This window comes from Sphaerodactylus townsendi, linkage group LG07, assembly GCF_021028975.2.
Source record: "Sphaerodactylus townsendi isolate TG3544 linkage group LG07, MPM_Stown_v2.3, whole genome shotgun sequence".
Taxonomy (NCBI): domain Eukaryota; kingdom Metazoa; phylum Chordata; class Lepidosauria; order Squamata; family Sphaerodactylidae; genus Sphaerodactylus; species Sphaerodactylus townsendi.
In genome coordinates this window covers 38,555,149-38,575,895 of record NC_059431.1, presented here as the reverse complement: position 1 = coordinate 38,575,895, position 20,747 = coordinate 38,555,149, and the positions used below count along the sequence as shown (strand labels likewise).

The following is a 20,747-nucleotide window of genomic DNA, read 5'->3' as shown; positions in this document are numbered from 1 at the left end:
GGGAAATGCCTGCTTGCCCCACTTTTTCTGGAGCCCATTGCATTTTCTCCCACAGTGGCTTTGCTGCTAGTTTCATATAATTGAAAGCCATTGTTTTTGTGGGTAGATTACTACAATATGCTATAAATAGCACTGTTTGACGATTTATGGGGGTATGTAAATCAGTACAGAGGATTTAATTATAATATATCGTTGGGTGATAATTTTTTGTTATGTTGTGGGCTTACATTCTTCCCAGGGGGCTATTCAGTTTTATCCTATGGTTTCTTGGGATTTTTTGGATTTTAATTGGTATTATTCTAATTAACTGGTTAGCTGTTTTAGTGATTTTATAATAGGAAAAGGATGGATGTAAATATGAGAACAATAATAACAGTAAACAAACTCAGAATTATTTCTCACAGAATGCTTATATTTCAGGGTGGAATGTTTGATTATTGCCAATGATGCAACTGTCAAAGGTGGAACTTACTATCCTGTCACAGTGAAGAAACATCTACGGGCCCAAGAAATTGCAATGCAGAATCATCTCCCTTGTCTATATCTTGGTGAGTTTCGTTGCAGCTAGTATTAATAAGCAGCTAGTATTAATAAGACCAGGAGCTTATTTTTGAGGCTGTAATGTCATGATACTTCTGTTTTGGCCTATGTATGTTTTGGCTATAGAAGCATAATGCATAATGCATTTCTCCTTGTCCTAATCTCTGTAGCAGCAGGAAAAAAGCTCACTTCCTCTTCTGTAAACATGGCTATCATGTCAGTTCATGTCTTAACTTTCTCTTCTCCAGACTAAACATACCCAGCTCCCTAAGTCAGACCTTTTACCATGTTGGTTGCCCTTCTTTGGACACACTCCAGGTTGTCCAGCTTCTTCCTCCTCAAACACAGTTTGGTGGATTTTTAAAACATGTTTCCTACTATCTTGTAGTTCAGAACAGGATAATAGGGGAGAAGTATTGAGCATATATATGAAATAATGATTGAAGCTGTGCATATGTTTGGTTTTAACTGGGGATGTTTTTACTATTATTGTAAACCACTTAGAACCAAGGGGAAAGGTGGAATGTATTGATAAATAAATTAAAAAGGTGAGTTGTCAACTTGGGGAGGGGTTAGATAGGACTTCAAGCAGAGGCTGACTTCCTTTCATTTGTAGGTCCTATGGTCTGCCTTGCTTTTATTTATTATTGTATTTATATATATTTATGCCCTGCTTTATATTAGCTTCTCTAGGCAGTTTACACAGGTCAAAAACAATAAAAACCACAATAAAAACATCAACAGAATATAACAATTAAAACAACAGTGAAAGTAGCATTGAAATAACCCTAACCCTCCCCCCCTCCAAGCATCATGGCATCCCTGGCTTGAATGAAGGACTGTAGATGAAAAAATGAGGAGAGCCGTTCATCCAAGACGCCTCTTTACAAATGCTGCTGTTTGGAACGTAGCAAAGACAGCAGCACTTTCTTGGATGCAGGAACAGAGTGAGGCTCTTCTCTCACTCCCCAGTATGGCATATAGCTCAGTTTTTTCACTGTCTTTACTAATAAGTGATGGTTACATAATTATATCATTTTAAATCTTTGCTTTATTTTAGTTGATTCTGGAGGTGCAAATTTACCTCGCCAAGCAGAAGTGTTTCCTGATCGTGATCATTTTGGTAGAATTTTCTATAACCAAGCAATCATGTCTTCAAGAAGAATTCCACAGGTAACTTTATTCAGAAATAAAATAGCTGAATATTGGACTGCATGTATGCTTTTCTGCTACTAGTGTTCTTCAGTTCATCTGTGATATTGTCCTGGCTCCTGATATATTTCAAGCTAAAAATCTAGGTAGTTGATTTCTTGATTTTTTTAATCTTCCCTTAAGCCATTAAGTTGTGGCTGCTTTCATTACTAGCTTTTTTGCTTCCTGTCATTGACAAATATGAATGGTTCAAGAACATAGTTAATTGTTTATGAACCATCTTCCCTTTCCCCGAACTCTTTTCTCAAATCCGTGAAACAAATCTTGAATAAATTCATGCAAAAGAATTCTTGCAAACAGTTCATAGAAAGGGATGGATATAGATTTGAGATGGCATGAGTACTAGCCAATTGGTGCTCTGCCCAGGCTGCTTCTATTGCAAACTGGAAGAACAACCTTTTCCTGAGATTGAGGCCTGGAAAGAAATAGGTCTGTTTGATAATAATACAGAAAGTTCTCTGAAATAATATTTCAGTGACTTCTATTTTTAGATTGTTTTACTTATCTGACACTATTTGATGCAAAGTCTAATCTAAACCATTGTTTTCCCTCCACCCATGCAAGATTGATTTATATAATTTTGTGGGTAAATAACTAATGTTCATTTCCATTGATATTTAATAACAAAACAATTTGTGGGAGGAAAAACCTTAGTGGGGTTTCTCAAACTAAGACACGATTTTTCTGCTTTTAAACATCTAGTTGGTGTGATCATTTACCTATGGTGCTTTGTATATTTTCCTGGAAAACTTAATGGGCATAATGCAGGCTTTTTCCATTAATGGTGAAGCCTGGTTGACCCTGTATTTTATGAAATGCATTTGCTTTTAATAAATAGCTAATGAGATTGCAGGGCTGGGAGGTGATGTCATTTTTCTTTTCTTCACTACTGCCTGGAGTTTTTCCCATGTTGTAATAGTAATGCTCCTGAAAATGTCATGCTTTGTTCTTTCTGTTTCAAAGCCTAAGTACTTCAGTTGGGATAGTGTTTGTATCTTATACCTCAGGCCTTACACTAAGGACTTCCTCTTGAAAGAGTGTGCTCGAGAAGAGCTCTCTGTTAATGCCATATTGCAATTACCTTGCATTTTTCTTTGTTATAAAAGCCTATCCATCATTGTTGTACCTGTGGAAATAAATATTGTACAGGTGGAAATAAAAGTATCATCTAAGGTGAAAATGTTCATTTTGTGTCTTGGCTGTTAGTGGGCTTGTGTTGATCTATTCCGAATACTTTTCTAACACAAGAGTGTGTGGAGTTTTTTGGTATCTTCCAGTATCTGAGCAACATGAGCAGTTCCAAATATCGTTGATGCTGTCAACTTTATCAGTGCTAATAATCTATGTAGAGCACATTGAATGAGCTACATAGCCCATGATGATCATTACTGTTGAAGTTGATTATCTTTGGTGTAGTCGTTGAATTGGAGTTGATTATCTTTGGTGTAGTAGTTGAATTGGAGTTGATTATCTTTGGTGTAGTAATTAGATATAGTCCACAGTTGCAAGAATCAGGTACTTTCTACCCTTGAGGGCCTCAGTGAATTGAGGACACTGGGTTGCTATCTTTATTATGGCAAAAAAGATCTTGGTCTCTGGGTATGCAGATAGCTTTCTGGTCCAAATTACTATTCTTCTAGGTGGGCTGTCTTTCTTTGATCAACATGTTTAAACTGTGCAGTGCTACAACAAGTAGGAACCTGAAGAGCCCTCTGAACAGACATCAGTGACTTGTTGAGACATAGGACAACTCTCCTTTGTTCCTTCCCCCCAAAATTATAGTAGTCTGTAGATCAGATAAATAACATCCAACACTTTGTCTTAGCAGTGGGTGTGGGAAAGGAAGGCATGAGTTTGGCCAGTATTAGTAAAAAGGAACACTGTTGAGTTTGAAACCGAAGGAGAGCAAGTGAAATATTGACAAAATGGGCCATTAACTTTGCGTATAATATCCAATTGGATCAATGGTCAGAGGGTCTTAAATTGATATTAAGCTCAGATTTGAAGGAAAACTTTTATAAAATGTACCATTGCTATATGTCACAGGAAAAATTGGCAAAGACGTATAATAAAATGGAAAACTCCAGCTATACCTACAATGGAAGAAGGGTTGGTGAAGTTGTTACAGTTGACGGAGATAGCTAAACTCAATTCATTACATAAAGAAACAGCATATGGCAGACCTAGAGTACCAATCAGATATAGCCAGGTCTCCAACTTTTGTAGCTGGTTAATCCAATAGTACTCTGTCTCTCCTATGGTGTATTTAACTAATGTTGGAGTATCTAAACATTGGAGGGCTTTTACTCTGGCGTGATGCCATAACCTCCCTTCAGCTGTCCTTGAAGGCCAATACAGGAGAACTCCTCATCAGCAGTGACAATGTCCTTGTGAATCTGGACACATAGAAACAATAGAGCATGTGTTTTGCCAGCAGCAGTACTACACAAATATATGTACTAGTTTTATTTTGTCACAGCTGCACAGATTTCTAGGTATCACAGCACAATTTTATACTTATTTGCTGCTTACGGTTACCAATCCTGAAATAATATACAGTGTTGTCAAGTTTTGTGTAGTAATTCTTGAAATACACCATAGGATAGTCTGTACTGTAAGTCAGTCTTAATATTAAGATAGTCTTATTAGAGTTTATTGTGATTTGACGGTTATAGTTTTCTGTCAGCCAGTTTCACTGATCACTTATTCATACCCCCTTTTATAGTTTTTAAGCTTTTATTTATTTATTTATTTATTTATTTATTTATTTAATTTGTATACCGCCCGATCCCCGAAGGGGATCATCCCATTTCCTTTATGTTGCTATACATTTCTTGTATTTCCATTTTTTTACAGTAGCTTCTTTTAAATATATATTTATTGTTTAATATTATACCTACCTTATGCTGGTCTATGACCTAATAAAGATTGACTGACAGATGAGTCTAGAAAAAGGGTATAATCAGGAGAACAGGAACTTATTATCAATCTCAATTTTAATGAGAAGACTGATGGATATATCTTAACAAGTATGGAAAGATGACTATGGAAGAATTCCAGATTGCAAGAGGAATTTCTAAGAAAAAGTGAAAAGTTGTCATCTCTGTATGGAAAATGGGTCAAATGAAGGTTTATTAGGAAGAGGAGAAGCAGTAAAAAGGAACAGATTAGTGATGATAGTAAGATCATCCAGAATAGATTAGAACTGGGAAGGGTGAAGCCGATAGGAAATCTGGATTTAATTAGTGTGCAGCTGTGGTTCTTGCCTTGTGACTTTTTAAAAGATTCTGTTGAAGGCAAATGGACTATTGGAGCTGCACCCTTGAGTGGTGCTGCTGCATCCTTGTGCTATTTTCAGGTTTTTGAGCATCCCCTCACTGATATCAGTGTGTATATTTTAAAGCAGCTTACAGTAGTTTCAAGGATAATGCCAAACTGTGTTTCGATAGCATGTAAACGAGTCTTGTGCGTGGATTCTCCTTCCTCATCTTTTCTCTCCTGGTGCGTTGTGAGTCAGTGTCATCTAGTAAGCAGAAAACTAAATGGTCTTATTCGCCATCCAGGTTTAAATTTATTACTATTTATGGTTCTGTGTTTTGGATTGTATTTTTAAAAGTTGGAAGCTGCCCTGAGCCCTCAAGGGGAAGTATCAGCATATAATGAACCAAACCAACCAAACCACCCACCCACCCCACCCCACTAACCAACCAGTATTGCAAATCATAGATGGATTATGGCAGGGATGGTCAAACTTGTTTAACCGAAGAGCCACGTAGAATAAACTTCAGATGTGTGAGAGCCACAAGACATGAACAGATATTATCTACGCATTTTTATTGTTCACATGTATATTTTGTTACAAACCTTTATATAAATATTAAGAAATACACATGCTTAATAATAATAATTATTAATGTATGTAATTTTTATTAATATTAAACGAGACTGCCAATATAAAACCAAAAGGGGTAAAAACAGATATTTCTAATATCCCATCAAACCCTAAATATCCCATCAAAACATGGAGGAAATATGTAAATTAGAGATAGTTGTTGATTATTACTGCTAGTAGAAATATTGTGAATCTCCATCTTTGCTGTGAAAGTGTGAGTCATTTAAAATCCAGCTAATATGTTGTCAAGGTTGTATGCATTAGCTCTGTGAGGCATTGATTTGTAAGGATTGCAGAACACTTTGACTTCACAAACTTCATTATAGAATAGTGTTCTTTTCATTCTTTTTTTTTGTTTGTTCTATCAGATAGCCGTGGTTATGGGATCGTGCACAGCAGGAGGAGCCTATGTACCCGCAATGGCTGATGAAAGTATAATAGTTGGCAAGCAGGGAACAATTTTCTTGGGGGGACCACCATTGGTAAGTGGGTTATTTTGAAGATACTTTGGAATCTTTCTTGGTTTTTTGTTACTACTAAAGTATATATATAATTCTATTGCAGACATTTTTGTAGGAGTTTGATGATGATCAGTGGAAAAATACTTAATCATACGATGGAAAGCATGGTAAACTTTGTAAAAAATATTTTTACTGAAACAAATGTTTTATCAGGGAAACTACATTTTAAAAATGGACACGCCTTGTATGTTAATGACACAACTAAACAATGTAAGGTTAAGCTGGAAAAGTCTAGAACAGGGGTCTGCAACCTGTGGCTCTCCAGATATTCATGGACTACAATTCCCATCAGCCCCTGCCAGCATGACCAATTGGCCATTCTGGCAGGGGCTGATGGGAATTGTAGTCCATGAACATCTGGAGAGCCACAGGTTGCAGACCCCTGGTATAGAAGGTGCTTGCATACAAGCTGAGAACCATCTCTAGCTCACTGAGTTTCATTTTCAGTTTATTTAAATGGTTCTGCAACCCATGCAACGTAGCTTCATGGTTCTTAGAACATCAGCTCAATGTCTGGAGAGGCTGTGGCTCTCTAGCAAGCAAGCTAAACATGGGTAGCTGATTTGCGTGGGTTGAAGCATCATTTGCACCAGTCACTGAACCTGAGCACAGTTGCACAGGGACACTCTTTTGCCTTGCCAGCATCACATTTTCATCAGGCCTCAGACTAGATGTTCTGTTATTAGATAAAGAAGTTCTGTTGGATAACTTTCAAGCATAGGTGTCAAACTTGCGGCCCTCCAGATGTTATGGACTACAGTTCCCATCATCCCCTGCCAGCATGGCTAATTGCTCATGCTGGCAGGGGATAATGGGAACTGTAGTCCATAACATCTGGAGGGCCGTGAGTTTGACACCTATAAAGCATTATGTGATATGATGTATTTCATGAAGTTAGCATACAAAGGAAACAAAAACAATGACTGTAACTTTTTAGTATTTGATGTATCCTTGGACAATATGACTTGTTTCTCCTTTAAGTTTCATTCATTTTTTCTTCAGCAGTACTTATTAAATTAACCAGGATGGTATCTTAATTCTAAGAGTGGTGTAGTGTCTTATATTGTTACGTTAATGATTAAATGCAATATTTTGGTGCACTGTTGGATGCTGTAATAACTATGGAATGAGGGTTTTATGCTATACCTCAATCCATATTTATCCCACTAGATCAGTGTTTTCTTGAGTGTGAGCTTTGATTTTTATTTAATGCAGTGTATTGATTGCATCATGCAATGGATGCTAGAATTCTGTCACACTGTGAAAGGGAACAACAACAGTAAAATACATTATGCAAATTTTAAAACCTTAAAGATGGAGGTGTGTTAACTACAGGAAGACCCCATTTTGAAATGTTTAAAGAAACATGATAGATATGCTAAAGTGTTGGCTGCCTTAGATATTCTGAAATCTTTGCTTGTTTTAAAAAATTCCTGAGCAATTAATAGGATGTATTGTCAAAGGCTTTCACGGCCAGAATCACTAGGATGTTGTGGGTTTTCTGGGTTGTATGACTGTGTTCCAGTAGTATTGTCTCCTGACGTTTCACCTGCATCTGTGGCTGGCATCTTCAGAGGATCTGGTGGCAGTAAAGCAAGTTAATTGAAACTATGCTTCCTGTTGCCTTTGTTAGCATCTTAAAGGGGAAGAAAAATGTGTCCTTTAAAAATGTCTTTTCCCTTTTACTTCATGCTAATAATTTTATTAATGAATAGCTTTATTAACTCTTCTTAGTTTTATTAACAAAACCAAGTAGAAAATTAAATCCCCCCCCCCCGGGATCATAATTAATATCCGGACCATGCTATACAGTGTTCCTCTTTAAAAAATATAATGTTAAGCCTTAGCCAATAATACAGATGAGCAGTAATTCTTTGCTTCATGTCTATAAAAGCATACAATATAACTTTGTTGAGGAATACTTGAGTGAATTTGATAATCAGATTTCCTTTTTACACACCAAGATATCTTGCAACAGAGTTAAAATGTGCAAATGGTGTTGCTTAAATTACAAGAATGGTGATTTTGGTATGCATCGTGTTTTCTTGTGTCAGTGGTGGTTTTCTAGTATAAAGTAATTAGCAAAAGCAGACATAGAAAATCGATAGCAGCCTCTGCATGATGAAAGTGCCATTTAGCACTAATTAATCTGTTATTTAATTTCCTCTTGGAATTTTGGGCACTTGATTATGTCACTTTAGAGAAATGGAAAAGAACCAGAGCTTGATGATTATTTGTAAGCATATTTTTTTCCAGAATTAAGGATTTTTATGCTGGTGGACTTTGATACTTCTGGCAGGAATAGCAGTAGAGCAAGAGAGCAGGCAGCTACTCTTTAATATCAGTTAATACTAAAATTGTGCTTTGTGGAAATTGTTCACTATGCTATCAAATTAGCTGTGATTGGGCAACTCTCCTGATTGATCCAGTTTGTGAATTTCATCCTGTCTCTGTCAATATTCAACTTTGCAACAGCTTAGTAAACCACCCAATACACGCTGAACCAAAATATGCCCCCTTGCAGTATTTCAAGGGAAGCTGAACAATAATGCTAGTTGAGTGCTGTGTGGTTTCCGGGCTGTATGGCCGTGTACTAGCAGCATTCTCTCCTGACGTTTCGCCTGCATCTGTGGCTGGCATCTTCAGATCCTCTGAAGATGCCAGCCACAGATGCAGGCGAAACGTCAGGAGAGAATGCTGCTAGAACACGGCCATACAGCCCGGAAACCACACAGCACCCAAGTGATTCCGGCCGTGAAAGCCTTCGACAATACAATGCTAGTTGAGTTCTGCAGAAACAGTGTTCAGTGGATCCATCACTACTTTTATCCTACTCATATTTTCTAGGTTCCCAGAATGGTGGGAGTATACATTTTTCACGCTACAACCTGTTATAGCATTTTAATTTATCTGCTTTCTTAGTCTCTTTTGGGTCTCTCAGGGATCTGTGGGAGCTATGTCTCCATCCCCAGAACTTCTCTATCAAAATCTGTATTCCCAGTTACCTATCTGTTATTTCCAACAGGATGCTCCATTGTCCTGTTGTGCTCAACATTACAGGACCAAGCTCCTCCTCTCTCTTCTCAAGCATTCCTCTCCTTTTATGTTATCCTCATCCATTGATAGCATCATCAACTCCCCCCCTATTAATTATCTTCAATTTCTCCTTTTCCTTTGCTTCCCATATTCAGTCCATCAGTAAGTAATGTTACTACTTTCATAAAATATTTCAAAAATTTAGCTACTATCTTTGTTTCTGTGGCAAAACCTCTGACTTATGCTGTAGTCATTTCTGATCTTGTCTCCTTTAAGCCTCTATTCTCTGACCTTCTGTTGATGCCCTGTGCCACTCATATTGGTATTGAGAACTGAAACAAATTATTAACACATCTTGTCACTCACACAAAAGCCCTGTGCTGCCTCTGCTTCTGCTCATGACATTGACACAAACTCCTGATCTTTGCGTTCAGACTCATTCAAAGCCCTTCTCTCCCTTCTCTTTGTTCTTACATTTCTAAATGTGACTCATTTTACAGCATCACCAGCCACAGATCTCTGAAAAGCTTCATGCCCTTAAGGCAGAGTAGTGTCCTCCTAAATGTGATGCTGTTTCTCTTTCCTGTCCCTCCAGAACTTCCCCCTTTCACAAAAAGTTTAGCACCTGAATACTTAGTGCCTTCTGAAATGAAGCCCAAGTAAATATAAATGAATGCATATTTTCCTCCTGTTTACTACCATCACTGTCTTTCATCCTTTTCTTTGATATCTCCTCCATGTCAAATTTTAAATTGTAATCTCCTTTAGATTGTAAACTCTGTAAAGAACCTTGTATATAATTATACAAGTTGTTGTTGTTAATAGTATAATAGTACATGCCAAGTCACAGAATCCCAGTTCAGATTAAACATTCCCCTATCCCTTATGCCTGGTTAAGGAACTAAGACTCAATTACTTAAATGTTAAACATGGTGTGGCAATATATTTGCACCAAGCTGAACTTTTAACAATGGTTAGTTTTAAACCAGAGTTTTACTAACTTCAGATTCCCTGTTATGAAGCTAACCATCATCTAGGGCTTATTTCCTCACAACAGAGTTGTGGACTTGTGAGATTCTCACAGCACAAAGGGTTGAGGATGAAAGCAGTAAGGAGGCAATGTAACCCCGGTGCCAACATAAATGCCACTTACATGAGCATAAGGGACACTTACACTGGTGCCGGGGAGCAGCGTGTCAGTGTTGTGGTAGCCACACACACCAGATCACCTCAGGTCAGGGACTTGTGCTCTCACAGAACACTGTGTTTTTGGGGTGGGGCCAAAGTTAGTTGACTCCCTGAGCTCTTTCAGTCTGGGGACATCTTTTTTTACTGACCCAAAGTTATATTGGCAAAAACCTGTGGCATTCCTGAGCTCAGCTTCAGTGTGCCTGCCGGCTCCCCAACAGAAATGTGTGTATGCATGCACCTGGACTTGTTTCAGCACTGCTGAATGTGGGAGTTCCAAGCTTGGAAAACACTCCTGTCCTTTCCCCTTACTTATATACATAAAAATATTTTATAGGAAACTTAACTGCTAATTTATTGCAAGTAATTTTTTTACAAAATGAAGGCTGACTAAAGGCCCAATTCTATCAGCTGCTGTTCTGAAGCTTTGCTTGCATTTTTAGGTTAAGGCAGCAACAGGGGAGGAGGTATCAGCAGAAGATCTTGGCGGTGCTGATCTTCACTGCAGGTAAAATAAAGCACCACATTTCAATTGTGAGATTTCTTTGTGTGTTGGAACAGGTTTCCTTAGTAGTGGCATCTGCTACTGCTGTCTGTGACTTTCACACTGCTCCATTCTCTGTTCATGTAGTTAAAATGTTTCTCAGCTGTTGTTTATGTCTTTGTTAAGACCTCTGGTATTTAAGGTTTTATGAACGTTTGACATATTGGTCTGGTAAATTTTTCTCACTGAATAGAAGATTAAAATGTTTACTTGTTAATTGTTTCGTATTTAACCTGTGCAGAAAATCTGGAGTTACTGATCACTATGCTTTGAATGATGATCATGCACTTCATTTGGCTAGAAAAGTGGTGAGAAGCTTGAATTATCAGAAAAAAGTAGATGTAAGTATAGTTTTTAACTTCTATACACTTCAAGTACTGTAACGTGAAGTTATTTTATGCTACTGTTCATTGTTGCAAAATATACTTCCAGAGTACAATGTTATAGAACATTCCCTATTTAAAGTTCAAAGTTGTTATATGGCCCAGTGCAAATATATGCACTAGGGTGGAAGTGGGCTTCAGGTTCATACACTTTTTCCTCTCAGCAGTGTTAATTTCTTCTTTCCTTTGTCAAATTTCTATAGTATAGTATTCCCAAAGATCCTGTAATGATCTCAAGCAAATCCAAGTGATTGTCAGTCAGTGAGAGCCCATGGAATTATTCTGGATGCAAGGGAGTGAGCTAGTTTAACAGAGGAGGGGAGACAAGTTTTTCCTCAGAAATGGGATTTTGGTGGCTCTGAATTAGTTTGTCTGCTTGGCCAGATTTTTATTTGCCTTTTAGTTAAGGGTTGAGGTCAGCTTAGGGAAGAAAGTTTGTTTTAGTGAGACAAATAAAGGATCCTGTTAAGGGCTTGACATTTGTAAGTTACATTTATGGGTTCTGTAGACAGGAACTCTGTGTTAAAAGAGAAACCTGGAACCTGGAGAGGATCTTGTCAATTGTGGAATTTGGTTCCAGTGAAACTAGTCAACTGAGGTAACATGTCTAAAGAAAGAGGTATCAAATCTCCACTTGAGGTATATTTATGTTGACTGAGGCTCGTTGGGAAAAGCTTGTAACCTATGAGGGAGAAGTTAAGCAGTTCACTTTGTATACTGAAGCATTTCCACACAAGATCCTTAACCTGTTAAATATTTTATTTTCTTCTAAATAAATATTGGTTGTTTTCCCCATCTGTTTCTTGTCTGTATAGTGAGATATCTATGAATTTTTTTTTACTTGCTTCATAAATAATTGCAGTGCTCGTCACCTAAGTTCCCAAATAAGAGGCTTGTAGGGAGCACATTGCTTAAGTGCTCTAGTCAAAGCTTGTGTCTGCCTTTTCACCTGATTGTGGGCAGTTGGAGTTTAAAGAATCTGTAGGAGGGGCCAGAGGGGAGACTGGAGATCCTGTAGTGCAGTGGGCAGTTGTTTGGGAGTCCTCTTCCCCAGGGAACCACCACAATAGTTTTATCTCTTCAGGATTACCGTATATACTCGTGTATAAGTCGACCCGTATATAAGTCGAGGCACTTAATTTTACCACAAAAAGCTGGGAAAATTTATTGACTCGCATATAAGTCGAGGGTGGGAAATGCAGCAGCTACTGGTAAATTTCAAAAATAAAAATAGATACCAATAAAATTACATTAATTGAGGCATCAGTAGGTTAAATGTTTTTGAATATTTATTTCAAAGAAAAACAGTAAACTAGCTCTGTAAGTGGAAAAGAGGGTCAACAAGAACAGTATGGTATCAACAATAACTTTAAAAGTACAAAAACCTTAGTTCAATCAGCAACCAAGCTAAAACACAAGAGTTAAAATCCTTCAAAACTGGATTCCTTATCATCATCTGTATGTCCAAATGTAACCCAACTTAGATTTTAAGAGGGATATTATCAGAAATGGAAAATCTATTAGCTTCCATTGTAAACAATGGGGGATGGGGCACCCCTTTGGGGATCAATAACTTTGGATCCCCTGACCCAAACTTCACCAAACCTGGCTGGTATCATAAAGAGACTCTCCTGATGAGACCAGCCAGGTTTGGTGAAGTTTGGTTCAGAGGGTCCAAAGTTATGGACCCTCAAAGGGTAGCCCCATCTACTAATAGCTGCCATTGAAAACAATGGGGAATGGGGGCACCTCCTTTGGGGGTCCATAACTTTGGACCCCCTGAACCAAACCTTACCAAACTTGGCTGGTATCAACAGGAGCGTCTTCTGAGGGTACCCTGAAATTGTGGTGTCACTAGCATAAAAACTGCGCCCCCTGCTGGCCGGCAAAGTAAAAACACAAAAAAATTAATGACCCGCATATAAGTCGAGGGGGGCTTTTTCAGCATTAAAAATGTACTGAAAAATTCGACTTATACATGAGTATATACGGTAACTATCCATCAGTGCTTAAAACCGGTTTGCTAGATCTTGTTCATGTAAACACTGGCACTGGCAGGATTAAAAATTATGGTGTATTTTGACCAACAGGTGAACTTTTTTTTTGGCATCAGAATAGTACACAGCATCTCTTTTCCCTCTGCTCCCATTTTAACTCTCATATTCCCATTCTCATCTTCCCAGTTCTAACATTATATGTAGATTTCCATCAGATTTAAAGTGGAACTGACCTTGTTTCGAATCTCACTTTGAGAACCTTGATTATATACTTTCAGAATAACTTTAGGGCTCTGTGGTCACAGATAATACTTAACCAGGGTAGAGGTAATGGTAGGAACTTACTCCTGTTCTTTATACTGAGTTCAGTTGTGTGTCTGTACTGAACTACGGCGTTTACCTTTGGTTGGTGCACTAATAACAAAACACTTTTTTGACATTTTAAATTCATTGTAGGTAACAATAGAACATTCAGAAGAGCCTTTATTTCCTGCTGATGAACTGTATGGCATAGTTGGAGAACAGCTTAAAAGAAATTTTGATGTCCGAGAGGTAAACATTTAAAATATAGTTACAAAACCACGTGTACTTGTAGATGTTCTTGCACGCACATGCAGAGGCTCAAAAACTCTAATTAAATTGGCTATGCAATCTTCAAGTGACCTTCACGGGTCTGACATTTCCTTTTCAGGAGCTATGTTCATACCTACTTAAGAAGCCCTTTCCTGTACATTGCTGCTACCTTTTCTTGTATCTCCTGAATATTTATTAAATATTTCAGTTGTGGGTAATGGTCAATCACAAGAATCTTTCATCTGGATGCAAACTTCAGCTTTAGACTTTCAGCAACTGAACTAAACAGAAACTGTTCATCACAGATATTGATGCACTTAATGTGCTGATTCAAACAACTTTTAGTACTTAGTTGATGATTCTATGTTTGGGCCAATCTGTTATTGGTAAATTAAAAGTTTGAAACCTGGAGGGACTTGCAAGAGACATTTCATTTTCCCCTCCCCCATGGTGCCCTCCTTTTCTTCTGTAGCCGCTCCCATAGCCTCCCTCCTTTTCCTGCTTCCTACTGTCCTTCCCATCCACCAGCCAACCTACCTTAATCTGCTGCGCCCATGTTTAGCTGATTCTCCCTCCCTTTCCCCTAGTAGCCAATTCCCAGGACAACTCTAGTTGAATTGTTTATGTGGCTGCCAACTCTCAGTTGTGAAATTCCTAAAGATTTGGGGGTGGAGCTTGAGGAGGGATCTCAGTAGAATATAGTGCCATAGATTCCATTCGTCAAAGCAGCCATTTTCTCCAAGGGAACTGTTTTCTGTATTCTGGAGAGTAGCTGTAATTCTGGGAGATTTCCAACCCCCAGCTGAAGTATGGCAACCCTAGTTGTGTGATGCCAGATGTGGAATGGGGTTGGGTCCAGTTACATGGTGGAGAACTTGCAAGGGGAGCACCTCACTTTCCCATGTATCTCCTTCTCCATGCTATTACCTCTTTCCTGCCTGTTGGTGGCCTTCATATCTTTAACTTTCCCTGCTTCCTCTTGTCCTTCCTCCCAACTAGCTTACCTTTATCTAGAGATGCTATCTCTAAATTGGGAAATTCTTGGGGATTTGGGGGCAAAGACTAAGGAGGATAAGAACTGGGGAGAGATCTCAGCAGGGATGTGATGCCATACTGTCCTTCTTTCAAAGCAGCTATTTTCTCTGGGGTAACTGATTTCTGTAGTCTGGAGATCAGATATAATTATACAAGATCTCCAGGCCCATTTGGAGATTGGCAATCCACTCCCATTAGTCAGTGCCTTCATTTATCCAAGAGGGCTGCAATCCCCACCAAAGGAAAGTTGTGCCTGCAAGCCCCTGGGTGTCCCAGAGCCTAATCTGAAAATCTAACCACCATACCACAATGGCCTTTGTGGGGTGGCTGCTGTTAAACATTAGCAAGCAGCTGGACCTGGATAAGTCATTCAAGTTGTTTGAGGATGCTAAGTGGCCTGGCCCTGATTCATTATTCCTTAAAAGCCAAAATGTACCTTAAAAGGCACCTACCCCTTACCTTTCACTGGCGGAAACCAAGGCTTGAAGGCTGGAAGAAGTGTTGTGGTTGCCTAGCAATGGCCACTTCAAGGTATTCATTTCTTAAAGCTGCAGGCACTGTTTCTATAGTTTTGGATGGGTCCCCCTTTCATTTTTTTTGAAGATTTCAGATTTTTCTGCAAACCTGGAGCTTTTCAGATTTTTAGAAATATCTGTCTTGGTTGTAAACTACTAATAATGGGTGTCTTTTTTCTGCTTAAGGTCATTGCTAGAATTGTAGATGGAAGTAAATTTGATGAATTCAAGGCCTTATACGGAGATACATTAATTACAGGTATTATTTTTTTTAAAAAACTGTGTATTGTAAAACTGTTCTCCACATTTATATCTGTATTTTTTTGCATGCTGAATTTCTGTACTATCTGTTAATGTATTTTAAAATAAATTTGGAGAAATAAACATTTGTATTCCTTAAAAAAGATTACAGTCACGATCCTCCAACAATTTAAACAAATAATGGTGAAATATTTTAGATTGGATGGCCACTAAGTTGTAACTATGAAATGAACATTCAGTTCCCTCTTATTCAGGATTCGCTAGGATATTTGGTTACCCCGTAGGAATAATTGGAAACAATGGTGTTCTCTTCTCTGAATCGGCAAAGAAGGCAAGTATAACCCAGAAAAATCACTTGTGCTCTGATTTTCTGATCTATTTGTTAATGAGAACCAAAATAAACTAATAGACTGAAAGCCAGAAGGGATAATTAACTTTTTCTTAATAACTGATAATAGAAAGGACATAGGCTTGCATTTGGAGAAATGAGGGAACAGTCTTTGCCAGCTTCTTCTTCTTGCTGAAGGCCCCTCTTCTCTTGCATTCCAAGGTTGAACAGGCCTTTTAAAATCCTTGTGCTAATGTGGCTCTCCAGATGTTCATGGACTACAATTACCATCAGCCCCTGCCAGCATGGCCAATTGGCCATTCTGGCAGGGGCTGATGGGAATTGTAGTCCATGAACATCTGGAGAGCTGCAGGTTGCAGACCCCTGGGCTAGACCATCTGGAGAGATGATCTTGTACAACAGAAAAAATGCACCATATAGAGAGGTTGAATCTCCTGATGGATCACTGTTTTTTGGTTTAGATGTAGCCTTTCCATCAGTAAATCAAACACACTATTTTTGAAATGTCATGCATCTCTCGTTCAGCTTTTCTGAAACAGTTTCTGAGTCTGATCTGTTTCCAAATAGCTATAAGCTTGATAATGCTATTTCTAGAATTCAAACCTAGCAAACTGTTGCCTCAGTTACTTCCACCTTCTGTTTATCACATCTGCATGTGTTTGAACTGACTTTAAAGCTAATGCAACAACTATCAGGGAGTGAGGAAGTGTTTCACATATTAGCCTTTTATCAAATAAGAGACCCTAATTAGGAGCTAGCATTTAAAGACCTCCCTGTCACTGCTTTGAGAAGACATAATTACAGCATTATTGTAGTAAAGAAAACTAACAAATTCCAAGTGTTAAATCAGTTACAATGGATGGAAATGGGCAAGTGGAATTTTGTGCCTGTATGGTTGTTTTTTAATTAAAAATAATAGTATTCCATATAAAAGGCTTGCTAAACATTGGCTTGGAAGCACTCATTAGTTTTAGCATTAGGACTGTAGAAGTGCTATTTGTTATCTGTTCATAGATTAGCTGTCTATTAATTTCACAGGGGACCCACTTCATTCAGCTTTGTTGCCAGAGGAATATTCCCCTTGTGTTCTTGCAAAACATCACAGGTGAGATGCATCACTATGATTTATGTAGCCAGATTCACTGGTGAGTGAGTGTATAGTAGTAATAGAGCCATCCCTATCCCTACATATAACAAACATTCTCTGTTCTGAAGAATTGCTGTAGAACTGTCTTTAAGAAACCAATTAACAAGTCATATAATATGAACATATATTATTATATTATTAAATATTATTATATTTCTAATTTATAAAATGCCATAGAACATTCATAGTGCCAGAATACAATTCAAGTAACATTCCACAAGAGTTTAAAGATCATGTAAAGAACAGATTTCCTTAACTTTCAAGTAAATGTGAACTAGAAGAACTATGGATTCATACCAGAGATATTATCAAGGAAGAATGCACAAAGATTATTCTTGTAGCCAAAAGAAATTAAAAGCTTCTATGATTGAGGAAGCACTTAAAATTGGTAAAAATGAAAAGTAAAAGATGACAGAAACAGAATCAAAAGATTGAATGTAGTGTTCCAGCGACTCATATGTAGAGACAAAGAGAACTATTACAATAACCAGTGTAAAGAAATAGAAAGAGCAACAAAAAAGGGAGAACAAGAGTTCTGTTCCACAGGATCCAAGAAATCAAAGGGAAGTTTAAAACATGGCTAGGTATGCTGAAGGATCAACATAGAAAAGATGAGAATGATACACTGAAGAACTGTACAAAAGAGATGAAAGGATGACAGATTTCTTCCAAAAAGAATATTTTGAAGAACAACTTTCAGTTTTAGAAAGTGAAGTGAAAGGTACACAGAAAAGACAAGAGTCATTGAAAAAGACAGTAATGCTAGAGAAAGTTTAAGGCAGCAGGAAAAAAAAGAAAACGACCCAACATGAGATGGATTGACTCTATAAAGGAAACCATGGTCCTCAGTTTGCAAGTCCTGAGCAAATCTGTTAACAATAGGATGACATTGATTCAAAAGGTCACCATGAGTCAGAACTGACTTAACAGCACCTAACACTCACAACATGCACATAGAAATTCTGCCCTGCAAAATGATTGACTGAGAAAAAGAACAAACCCTGCCCTTTGGGTTTGAAACATAAAGACAAGACCATGATAATGTTCCTCTTCCAATTCATTAGGTTTCATGGTGGGTAAAGATTATGAAGCTGGTGGAATAGCAAAAGATGGCGCCAAGATGGTAACTGCTGTGGCATGTGCCAGTGTACCAAAGATAACAGTAATTATTGGAGGTTCCTATGGTGCTGGAAATTATGGAATGTGTGGAAGAGCATATAGGTAAGCATGTGTCCCAAGTATTAACTTATTTTAGATAAGTCCCAACTTATTTTAGATAAGGTTCTAATATTCCAGGTTCTCATTATCATCAGGGAGAGACTGTTGTGTTTATTTTTGACTAGTACAGGAAGAAAAGTCAACTCAGGGTAAATCACAAGGCCCTGTGGCTCCTTATATGCATCAATGAAGAAAGTGATTGGAGTATGTACTACTGAATTAGTTCTTACGTGATTCCACACATATGAGATACACACCGCTTTGTATGTTTTATACTATTGCAGCTGCCTGGAGAGCTGCCAAGAACTCTGATAACTGGGAGCCATTTTGGAGATTTGTATTGAAAATCTAAGTATCCCTGGCTTGGGGGCTATTGGCTCTGTAAATCTTTTCTGCTGTTCTCATGTATTGCAGACTGCACTGGAAATAAGATTGATGGTGCATGGTAGCTGGAGAAAGTAACTTGCCAGTGGCAGAGGTTTTTATTTTGTGTTAACTTACATTCTCTTTCTTCAGTCCAAGATTTCTTTTTATGTGGCCAAATGCTCGCATCTCAGTGATGGGAGGAGAGCAAGCAGCAACAGTCTTGGCTACAATAGCGAAGGACCGAAAAGCAAGGGAAGGGAAGCAGGTAAGTGATCTCTACCATTAGGTTTTGTTAAGAGGATAGTATTGAATGCTCATAACTTGATGCCATTGCTCCCTGCCATTTCTTCATATAATGAAGTCACTGGTAATATTGTGCCCAACTGTGCTCGTTTGGGATACTGAGACTGGACTGTAAGTGGAAATAGAGCTCATATTAAAGGAGTCACATTAAAGGAAATAATCAGCCCATTATGCATGGAACGCTAACCTTAGAACTCTTCTCTGTGTAATGGGCTTGCAGAGGGCTCTCTTCGCGCTTCTCTGCTTACATGCAAGGAGGCCCTCCTTTCTCCAGTTTTTCTGAAGAGAACTCTCCAAGCCAGGTTCTCTTAACTTTGTCCATCAAGTGATTCTTTTTTCTGTGATTTAGGCAAATCATAGCTTTATTTTTGTTCTGGTTTGTAATTATGGTATAGTTTTTGAGACTTTTTATCATAATGATACTACTTTGCAAATTTACTCATGAGCACACCTGTTAGCATCGGCAGAGTTTACCTGCTTCTCAAATGTTTGAGATTGTGACTTGCAAATGTCCATGCACAGTGTGGAACAGACAACCAGAAGTGAAATATTTTTACATTAAACTCCTATACTATGTGGACAGATATTACTGTTCTATTTGATTTTTACAGCCGCAAAGCAAGAACTGAGCTATCATTCTATTCCCCTTGAAATAACAGGTTTGCAGCATGAGAATCTTGTTAGATGCTCCATGCTGATAGAGATGAGATTTGTAAATTACTCAGGAGGCATCTTGCGGATACAAGTGATTTATCAACAAAATGCCTAGCAAATAAGTCGCAGCTGGCTCTAGAATGTTTTGAAGTTGCAGGTGAAATCTCCTTCTCACAGTTCTGATCAGCTTCATTGGATGATTTTATCTGGATTCAGTGGTTGTAGACAAGTATTTGTGTTTTGCTGCAATTATTGCAAGGGAATGATCAAGAAAATGCCCTGTAGCCTGCTGTTGTTTTGTTCATCATGACTTTTCTTCTGGTTATGTATTCAGTCTCGTACTAACTTGCTGCCCAGCAACAAGTTCCTCCGTAAACTAAGGAGCCTTGCTGTCTTTACAGAAAGGTGGGGATATCTGGGAATAATGATGTCCACTGTCCAGATCATACCTGGATTCCAGAGTCAGGGCTTTGACCATGGCTTTGCCAGCTATTCCTGTTATAAACTTCTCAACAGCAGTCAGAGATCTTCAAGAATGGATCAGCCTCCACAAATTGCCCTCCACATTCAGAGGCAGTAAACCTCCTAATACCAGTGCCAGGAGACAACATCAGCAAAGTGTTCTGTTGCTGGAACTCCAGAGGAACTGCTTGGCTGCCACCTGAAACAGGATGCTGGAATAGATGGACCATTGGTTTTATCCAGCAGGGCTCTTATGTTTATGTATTAACTTTCCCCTTGGGTCTGTTTGTCTTTGCTTTGGAAATAAATTCACTGGAGATAAAAGGGGTGTTCCTTGTGAAAGCCTGTCATCCACAGGACTATAGAAGTATCCCATCAATGCTGACTGCAGTTCCGAAGTATTTATGCAGGAAAAACTCAATTGACAAAGAAAGTTCCCTTAACAAAATTATTTAATCAATCAGTCAAATTCCAATAGCATCCTTCAGTGAAATTTAATACTATTTCTTTTGGTCTTCATAGCTTTAGAGGAGTTTTTTTCACCACTGAAG

At 38.2% G+C, this 20,747-nt stretch overlaps 1 protein-coding gene across 2 annotated transcripts in view; it reads left to right on the top strand.

Moving 5' to 3' along the window:
- MCCC2 (methylcrotonyl-CoA carboxylase subunit 2) overlaps positions 1-20,747 on the top strand; it is a 43,536-nt gene that overhangs the window by 12,904 nt on the left and 9,885 nt on the right. For both annotated transcript variants that reach the window (XR_007245113.1, XM_048504032.1), the window contains exons 5-15: positions 421-548; positions 1,601-1,713; positions 6,013-6,126; positions 10,833-10,897; positions 11,175-11,274; positions 13,770-13,865; positions 15,623-15,695; positions 15,952-16,028; positions 17,085-17,151; positions 18,258-18,414; positions 18,928-19,042. Coding sequence is in view for 1 of the 2 variants with exons in the window: in XM_048504032.1 (XP_048359989.1) it covers positions 421-548; positions 1,601-1,713; positions 6,013-6,126; positions 10,833-10,897; positions 11,175-11,274; positions 13,770-13,865; positions 15,623-15,695; positions 15,952-16,028; positions 17,085-17,151; positions 18,258-18,414; positions 18,928-19,042 (1,105 nt within the window). In the remaining variant the exon portion in view is untranslated. The remainder of the gene's footprint in view (positions 1-420; positions 549-1,600; positions 1,714-6,012; positions 6,127-10,832; positions 10,898-11,174; positions 11,275-13,769; positions 13,866-15,622; positions 15,696-15,951; positions 16,029-17,084; positions 17,152-18,257; positions 18,415-18,927; positions 19,043-20,747) is intronic.